The following is an 8,709-nucleotide window of genomic DNA, read 5'->3' as shown; positions in this document are numbered from 1 at the left end:
AGAAAACTGTGTGCTGAATATTATGATAATGAATTAGGGAGAACTGTTCTATATAACAGGAAACCAGACAGGCCTAGGGGCCAGGGAAGGCATCCCAGGAGATACACACCCTTGGAGCTGCGCCTTTAAGAGCTGGCAAGAGCTCCCCAGGTGCTCGGAGACTGCTCGGACTACCTGCCCATTCAACGGAAGAGGAGACTGAACCGCCAGCGTCGGTCTACCCTGCCAGCGTCGGTCTACCCTGCCCGCCTCACTTAGCCAGACCAGGCTGAGCACCGCTTGGAGGGCGTAGACACAGCGCGCGAGCCAGGCCTCGGGCCCCCCACCCCTACCCCGCCGCCACCCTCGGCGCCCAGGGCGGGGCCTCAGCCCAGGTGCGCGGCGGCGGCGGCGGCGGCAGAGCTTCGCGGAGGCAGGAAGTGTGTCCCCAGCGGCGGCCCGTGCCGCGCTCCCGCGAGACGCTCACCTGCGCTCCAGGTGAGCGGCGAAGGGGGCGGGGGGAGGGACCGAGCCGAAGGCGGCTCACCTGGCGGGACAGGTAAGCCCCGCGCGGGCCCGTGGGGGCGCGAAGCACGGCGGCACTGGTGTGGAGAGACCCCTGAGGCTGCGCCTGGGCGGGGGAGGGTCCCGGGACCAGTTCCTCGGGCGCCACCCTCCCACTTCCGGGGTGTGCGGGCCCGGCCTGGGAGCGGCCCAAGCGGACGCCGGGGCTGGGCGGGCAGAGTGGGGTGGGAGGGCCGCGGTCGCCCTCAGGGCTCCGCTGGCTGGGGGCGGGAGCCGTGCTGGCCCGGGGAGGCAGGGTCGGGAGGGGGCGGGAGACCGTGCACCCCCGGAGGAAAGATGTCAGGTGGGGAGAGGGGCTGCGTCTGCCCGCGGGCGGAGGGCCGCTACAGCTGGAGAGGATGGTGCTCGCCCCGAGGGCCCTGCTGGTGTAGGGGCTGTGCTGATCCGAGGGGCAGCGAGTAGGTGTCCCCGAATGCCGGAGTCACAGGCTGAGCCTTCGGGGCAGGAAATAGAGGGTGCGGGGACGCCGGGTGCGAGAGTAGCAGTAGAAGGCTGTTTCTCCGAGCAGGGCTGGGGTGCCCCTCTCGGTGGGCTGTGCTAGACTGGGCTAGGTACAGGGGTGGGGCCTGTCCTGGGGACCTTGGGAGGAGGGGAATAGTACAGAGACAGACCCGTGTGTGTGTTCTCAGGGACTAGGGAAGGGGGAAGACCATCAAGAGAAGTTTGCTGAGGGTGGGTTAGGACCTTTTGACTCTGAGGAAGATCCCTGCAGCGACTTGGGGCGCCCAGCTTCCAAGCCCCTCCCACCCCATGCACCACACCAAGTAGCCTGCACAGAATAACTCGTTTAAACCTCAGCAGTGGCCCAGGAAGATACTCCTCTTTTCCCTTGTTAAAGAGGAGAAGACTGAGGCCCAGAGTCTTGCTCCAGGCCACAGTAGGAGCGGGGGCCCTGCCTTCACTCAACCAAGTGACCAGTGTTCCTAGGGCTGGGGGGGTGGGGACAGCAGCAGTTAGGGGAAGATAGAACCTGAAAAAAATGGGCTGAGATTGACTTCAGGAGGTTTCTGGACCTAGAGGGGGAAACTGAGAGGAGCTATTGTCCTTACCCTAGGTCTTGCTCCCCACTTCCCTCTGTCTCACCCCATTCCAGGTATGTGGCACAAAACAAAGTACATGGGCTCCAGAGTCTGGCAGACCACAGCACAAATCCTGTTCCATCCCTTTCCAGCTCGGTGTCTCTGGGCAAGTCACTTCTGAGCTTCTGCTTCCTGATCTGTAAAGTGGAGATACACTACTTCCTGAGCAGGTGTGACTGTTAGGTAAAGTGAAAGTCCTCTTGGGTGGGAGCCTGTTTCTGGCCCATTCCCTGCCATTTCCCCAGCATTTAGCACAGTGCTGGACACATGGTAGTGTTCAATAAATATTTGGTGGGTGAATTTAATGAATAGTAGCAAATCCTTAAGCCTTGGAGGTAGAGAAGGAGTGACCCAGACCATCATCAGTAACCCCTTGATGTTTTTAGAAACCCCAGGTCCCCAGAGCTCAGTGTGGTTCAAACAATGTAGAGACACCCAACCTCCTCATCCAAGGCCTGAGCCTAGAAGACTCAGGGCTTCCTCTGTGGTCTCCATGGGTTCAGACTTGTCCATGGAGCTGGCAGCTGGCCAGCTTGCCCCCTTCCTCCCAAGTAATAGATGGGATGAGGTAGTGGGTAAGAATCTGGGCCAGGCTGCTTGGGTACAAATAGTTGTGTGGCTTGAACAATTTATTTAACTTATCTGGGCCTCGGTGTATAGTAACAACAACAACAATAATACCTACAAATAAGGTTGTAAGAATTGGTGGGTTTTTTTTTTTTAAGATTTTATTTATTTATTTGACAGAGAAATCACAAGTAGGCAGAGAGAGGAGGGAAGCAAGCTCCCTGCTGAGCAGAGAGCCTGATATGGGGCTCGATCACAGCACCCTGAGATCATGACCTGTGCCGAAGGCAGAGGCTTAACCCACTGAGCGATCCAGGTGCCCCAAGAATTGGTTTAATACATTCACAGCACATAGAACAATGTAAGCCATCAATAATTAACTCATTCACTAGAATGCAGATTTAGGTCTGCAGATTAGGTAATTTTGTCTCTTTTACCACTGTATCCACCAAATCTAGAACAATGCCTGGCATTCAGTAGGCCTCGCTAAGTATTTGTTAATTAAGTGAATGAATGATTCCATACTCATCCCCCAAGGCAAAGGTTTTAAACCACTGGCCTGTCTGGATCATGAGGGACTTCCAAGTCACCTGTTAGAGTCTCTGTGTACACACTTTTGGAGAGGGGATCTCATCCTTCTTCCCTGAGCCTGCTGCTACTCCTAGTCTGGTCAGCCTAGAGCCTAAGTCCTTTTTCTTCCTACCCAATGGTCCTGATTCTACTCCGAGGTGACACAGAATGTGTCAGTCCCCTGAAGCACTTACTGTACCCAACCCTGTTCCAACACCGAGCCAGAAAGCAGTCAGACACAGTCACAGTCCCTGCCCCTTGGGGTCATATAGGCTTATCTTCAAACAGTGGGTTCAAGGCCAACCCAGCTGACAGAGCCCAGCAGAAAGCTGTGGGGAGAAGGGCTCCCATCTGCTTGGGGAGTTGGAGGGGTCTTGGAGAAGGAGTGAAGAATGGGGTCAGGGGAGTGAATTCTATAATGGCAGGAATAAAGAACTCCTGTATCCTCTTACCAGCTGCCCTGGCTAGCATTCCTTCCTCCCTCCCTTACTTTCTTGAGACACATGCATCTTCTGATTTTCTTGGGAAACTTTTGAGATTAGCTTGTTGACATGTGTATACTTCCTGAGACTAAGAACGTTGTCTTATAAAACCGTAGTAATCAAATTCAGGAAATTTAACATTGGCATATTACTGTAATATACAGTCTACTTCCAGATTTTACCACTTATCCACATTATCCAGTATCCAATTTCTCCTCTTGATCCAGGATCCAATCCAGGATCATACATTGCATTTGGTTGTCATTCCCTTAAGTTGGACTTGTCTGACATCTCTTCATGATTACGTTCAGGTTATGCATTTGGGGTAGAAGTACTTCTTAAGTGATGTGGTTTCCTTCTTAGTGCCGAGTACCAGGAGGCACAGGATGTCAGTTCATCCCTTTACTAAGGATTGTTAACTTTCGTCGTTTGATTACAGTGGAATATGCCAGGTTTCACCAGATTTTTAAAGTTCTCCCTGGCTGTAGCAAGTAGAAGGGAATGTAGGTGGCCAGAACGGGAGCCTTGATAGTACCTGGGTGAGAGATGATTTAAAGAAGTGACATTTATTTGTCCAAAGCACATTGTCTGTTCGAGCCACAATTGGGACTAGAACACAGATCTCCTGATGTCTACTCCTAGGCTCCTCACACATCACCAGTTCTGGGACCCCAGTGCCATTAAATCAGGGATAAACAGATAAAGAATCAGTGTTGCAAAAAATCCAAGTTGTTGTATGGCAAATCCCTACATGGGATCAAGAACCTTCCACACATGACTACATAAGGTTCCCTGACTCCCTTAGGCATAGTTATTCATTCCCAAAATGCCTAATATAACCTACATGTCCCATCTTAGGAGATTTTAAGCATCTGTTTTTCCTACAAAACTATGAGTGAATCACAAGAACAGGGTCTGTAGTTTATTCATCTGTGTATGGTTTTTTTTTTTTTTTTAAGATTTTATTTATTTGAGAGAGATAGAGAGAGCACAGCAGGGGGAGCAGCAGGCAGAGGGAGAGGGAGAAGCAGGCTCACTAAGCAGGGAGCAGATGTGGCGCTTGACCCCAGGACTATGGGACCATGACCTGAGCCAAAGGCAGATCATCCGTGGTTTTACAGTGCCTAATGTGGGGCCGGGCTCCGTGATTATGGAATGAATGAAGTCTTCACTCTGAGCTTGCTAGCAACCAAGTCAAGAAGGAAAAGAAAGTGTATTTTGTGGCTTGGCTTTCTTGTCTAATCAAAGGAAGCAAAAGAATGCTTGGTGTTAAATATTGCTAGCAGAGCAAATCTCACCCCGACTGAAACATTGACAGGGGATCTGTCACATTCCCATGACTAATTTGAAGGCAGAGGGGAAGGGAAGGTAGTGATGGTCAGGTTCACAGGGGAAGCATGTGTTGAGAGCCTCAGAGACTCTGTTGGGTGGGATTACCAACAGAGGGGATAAACTGAGGGAGACCATTCCCCGGAAAGGGAGATCTCTGGAGATTTTTCTTTTCATGTGGTAAAATGTACATTATATAAAATTTGCCACTTAAAATGTTTTTTTTACCACGTTAACCATTCAGTTCTGCAGCATTAAACACATTCACATTGTTGGGTATTGTTTGACCACCGCTATCATCCATCTCCAGAACATTTTCGTCTTCCTAAAGTGGAAATCTACCCATTACACAGTAACTTCCCATTTGCCCCTGCCTTCAGCCCCTGGCAACCACTGTTTTACTTTCTTGTCCTAAGAATTTGTTCTAGATATTTCGTATAAGTGGGACCATACAATATGTGTCCTTTGTGTCAGGTTTCTTTCCTTTAGCATAATGTCTCAGAGCTCATCGGTGTTGTGGCACATATCAGTCTCACTCCTTTTTAGGGCTGAATAATACTCCATTGTAAGTATATGTGGCATTTTGTTTATTCATACATCTGTCAGTGAACATATGGGTGGTTCCTACCTTTTGCCTATTGCAAATAATGCTGCTGTGTGGACACTGGCATGCAAATGTCTGTTTTGGTTCCTGCTTTCCGTCCTTTTGGGGGACTGCAGGCAGGGATGGCGGGCCCACGTGGCAGTCCTGTGTCTGATTTTTGGAGGCACTGCTGTGCTGTCTGCTACAGCCACACCATTCTCCAAGGGCTCCTCCATCCCCACGTCTCCAGTGCCTTTCATTTTCTGCTTTTTCAATGGTAGCCACCCCACTACATCCCTGGGTGTGAAATCTCAGGACACTTTTAAAATTTTTTAAAATTTTTATTTAAATTCAATTAATTAACATGTAATGTATTTTTCATTTCAGAGGTAAAGGTCAGTGATTCATCAGTCTTATATAATACACAGGACATCTTTTTAAAAGATTGATTTATTTATTTGAGAGGATGGCAGAGGGAGAGGGAGAGAGAATCCCAAGCCGACTGTGCACTGAGCATGGAGCCTGACATGGGGCTTGATCCCAGGACCCTGAGATCATGACCTGAGCAGAAATCAAGAGTCAGACGCTTAACTGACTGAGCCACCCAGGTGCCCTGTCCCGGGAAATTTTGAAATGTAGGTTAGACCAGAGACAGAATTTCTTCTTTGGAGAGGGAGGGACGCTAGGTGAGGGTTCCTGGGCCTAACTGCACCCTTGAATGTGACTCCTTCCTGGCCTCTCCTCCCTAGGTGCCTGGCTGCAACAAATCATGCAATGAGCCATGCCCCGCCCTGGACATCCCCGCCCATCATCTGGGCCCCCACGCTTGGGACCCTGGGAGCGGCCAACAGAACTATGCGTGGAGACTTTTGATGAGCCATCCCAACCCCCACCAACCCGCCGCACCCGCAGGCCAGACCCCAAGGACCCTGGCCACCATGGGCCCGAGAGCCTTACCTTCATCTCCAGCTCTCCTGAGTCTGCTGCTGAGCCCCCGGCCTGCTGCCTGCCCTGGAGACCGTGGGTGTGGGACTGGTGCCGGGCTGCCTTCTGCTTCCGCCGCTGCCGGAGTTGCCTCCAGCGATGCGGGGCCTGCATGCGGGGCTGCAGCCTCTGTTTGTCTGCTGGCGACTCCCCTGAGGGGACTGCTGAAGCCAGCTGGGCCAAAGAACACAATGGAGTACCCCCCAGCCCCGATCGTGCACCTCCCAGCCGGCGGGACGGCCAGCGGCTCAAGTCAACCATGGGTAGCAGTTTCAGCTACCCTGATGTCAAGCTCAAAGGCATCCCTGTGTATCCCTACCGCAGTACCACCTCCCCAGCCCCTGATGCGGACTCCTGCTGCAAGGAGCCACTGGCTGAACCCCCACCCATGCGGCACAGCCTGCCTAGCACCCTCGCCAGCAGCCCTCGTGGCTCCGAAGAATACTACTCTTTCCATGAGTCGGACCTGGACCTGCCTGAGATAGGAAGCGGCTCCATGTCCAGCCGAGAGATCGATGTGCTCATCTTCAAGAAGCTGACCGAGTTATTCAGTGTACACCAGATTGACGAGCTGGCCAAGTGCACATCAGACACTGTGTTCCTGGAGAAGACCAGTAAGATCTCGGACCTTATCAGCAGCATCACCCAGGACTACCACCTGGATGAGCAGGATGCCGAGGGCCGCCTGGTTCGCGGCATCATTCGCATCAGTACCCGCAAGAGCCGAGCCCGCCCGCAGACCACAGAGGGCCGCTCCGTGCGGGGTGCAGCCCCTGCTGCTGCCCCTGACAGTGGCCACGAGACCATGGTGGGCTCAGGGCTCAGCCAGGATGGTAGGTGGGGTTCCCTGTGGCTGAGGGACAGAGTGGAGGAGACTCTGGCCAAGGGAGGGCTACACTGGGTGGTTGGCCACTGTGGGTCCACCCTCGGCCAGTCCCTGCTCTCCTTTGTCCTCTCATGTCCCCTAAGAGACTCCTCTGTCCCCTGGTACAAGCTGCCGGAGTTTGCAGGCCTAGCCTGGTTAACAGATCCAGGATCCCATATGAATTTAGACCTGGGCCCTGGCCTAACCAAATCCCCCACCCAGACACCACTACACACACGCACATGCACATGCATACACATATGCTAGTTGTGTCTTTGTTTTAAACATTGTTTCTCAAGCCCGGCCCAGGTGTAGATGATCCCTCCCTCATCAGGCTGGGAGCTGAAGTTGGGGTTAGGGTTGAAAGGATGTGATAATGACCACTGCCCCCTCCTGTTCCCTCCCTAGAACTCACAGTGCAGATCTCCCAGGAGACCACTGCAGATGTCATCGCCAGGAGGCTGAGGCCTTATGGAGCCCCAGGTTTGGTCCTGACCTGATGAGTACAGAGAGGAAACTGCCCTCGGGCCTCCCCTCCACGCCCCCCCCACCCCTGCCATGGCCCTCTCCCAGCTTCCTCTGGGGATGCGTGGGGATGGGATCAGAAAGGAACCAGAAGCCTGAGCAGCCTAGACCCCATCCTGATCCTACAAGCTGGCTTCAAGGGTTCACCTGGGAGATATTCAGGGGGCAGGTGCCCAGAAGTTGCATCTGAGCCCCCCCGCCAGTCACTGGGGAGGACAGTGTAGGGCAGAGGCCATGCACTGGAGCTGAAAAGGCACCCTGTGTGCCATCTACTGCTGCCGCTGTGGTTTTCAGAGACCCCAGGAGTGGGGTCATTCCCCTTTGACAGACAGCAAGGCTGGGGCTCAGAGAGGTCAAGAACCTGAGTGGGATCCAGTCAGGATTGGACTGAGATCAGACTGACCCATGCTTGAGTCCTACTCCGCTCCTTGACAGGCTTCTCCCTGTCTGTGGGACCTGGATGAGCTCCTTCCCTCTCTAAGCCTCTGTTTCCTCTTCCCTTCCCCTCAGGATACCCAGCCAGCCACGATTCATCCTTCCAGGGCACAGACACAGACTCGTCAGGAGCACCGCTGCTCCAGGTGTACTGCTAACCCTTCTGGGAGAAGTAGAGCCCACAGCCAGAAGAGGGGAAGCAGGCCCCCCCTTTGGAGGAGGCTGGGTCCCCTGGCCCCTCCCATTTCAGCTGACTGGTTCCTGGACCATGTGCATTTCACTGAGCGACGGGTGCCCACATCACCCTGGATCCCTCGCTGGCCTGACCCCTGCCTGGGCCTGTTCCTTCCTGCCCACGGTCTTCAGGCAGCCTGGATCATGAAAGGCAAAGACTTAGAGGAGTTACCTTCTGGGACTGAATCCCAGCTCTACCATAACCAGTCAAGCAAACTCCCCTCTCCCCAGGATGAGGGTAGCACGTGAGAGGGTGACAGTTCAAAGCAGCTTATCTTAAATGGATTGGGTTGGGGGGGCAGGCAGGGCCTCTTGTCTCAAATTCTGTGGGCAGTGCCCACTCCACGTTATGTTCTATTGGTTCTTGGCTTATGTTCTATATGCTAACATGACAGTAGTTTCAAGTACAAAGATAGTAGATGACTGCCTGGACATCTCGGCTGTGATAATGCTCTTTCTGTCCAATCTGCTTGACCGATACACAGAGCAAGA

General features: G+C 53.3%; 1 protein-coding gene across 7 annotated transcripts; it reads left to right on the top strand.

The window, feature by feature from the left end:
* Positions 1–339: 339 nt before the first annotated feature.
* Positions 340–8,649, top strand: KDF1 (keratinocyte differentiation factor 1). 7 transcript variants are annotated; one of them, XM_059135996.1, is made up of 5 exons: positions 365–477; positions 1,658–1,813; positions 5,924–6,991; positions 7,432–7,506; positions 8,059–8,649. In XM_059135996.1, the coding sequence occupies exons 3-5, from the start codon at positions 5,956–5,958 to the stop codon at positions 8,139–8,141; spliced, it is 1,194 nt and encodes a 397-aa protein (XP_058991979.1). In that variant the 5' UTR covers positions 365–477; positions 1,658–1,813; positions 5,924–5,955; the 3' UTR covers positions 8,142–8,649. The 7 variants fall into 7 exon arrangements, with proteins under 7 accessions (XP_058991982.1, XP_058991979.1, XP_058991977.1 ...); XM_059135994.1 differs by having other exon boundaries at positions 433–538; XM_059135995.1 differs by having other exon boundaries at positions 433–538; positions 1,658–1,826.
* The last annotated feature ends 60 nt before the right edge of the window (positions 8,650–8,709 follow it).

The sequence above is a fragment of the Mustela lutreola genome, chromosome 10, assembly GCF_030435805.1.
Source record: "Mustela lutreola isolate mMusLut2 chromosome 10, mMusLut2.pri, whole genome shotgun sequence".
Lineage (NCBI taxonomy): Eukaryota > Metazoa > Chordata > Mammalia > Carnivora > Mustelidae > Mustela > Mustela lutreola.
Note: the sequence above shows the minus strand (reverse complement) of the source record. Positions and strands in the feature narration are given on the sequence as shown.

Bases quoted from the DNA above. Each gene is read 5' to 3' on its own strand.
- KDF1 (XM_059135999.1), top strand. From the start codon at position 5,956: ATGCCCCGCCCTGGACATCCCCGCCCATCATCTGGGCCCCCACGCTTG. The intron at 6,992-7,431 runs GTAGGTGGGGTT...TTCCCTCCCTAG, and splicing joins CTCAGGGCTCAGCCAGGATG to AACTCACAGTGCAGATCTCC. The intron at 7,507-8,058 runs GTTTGGTCCTGA...CCTTCCCCTCAG, and splicing joins GAGGCCTTATGGAGCCCCAG to GATACCCAGCCAGCCACGAT.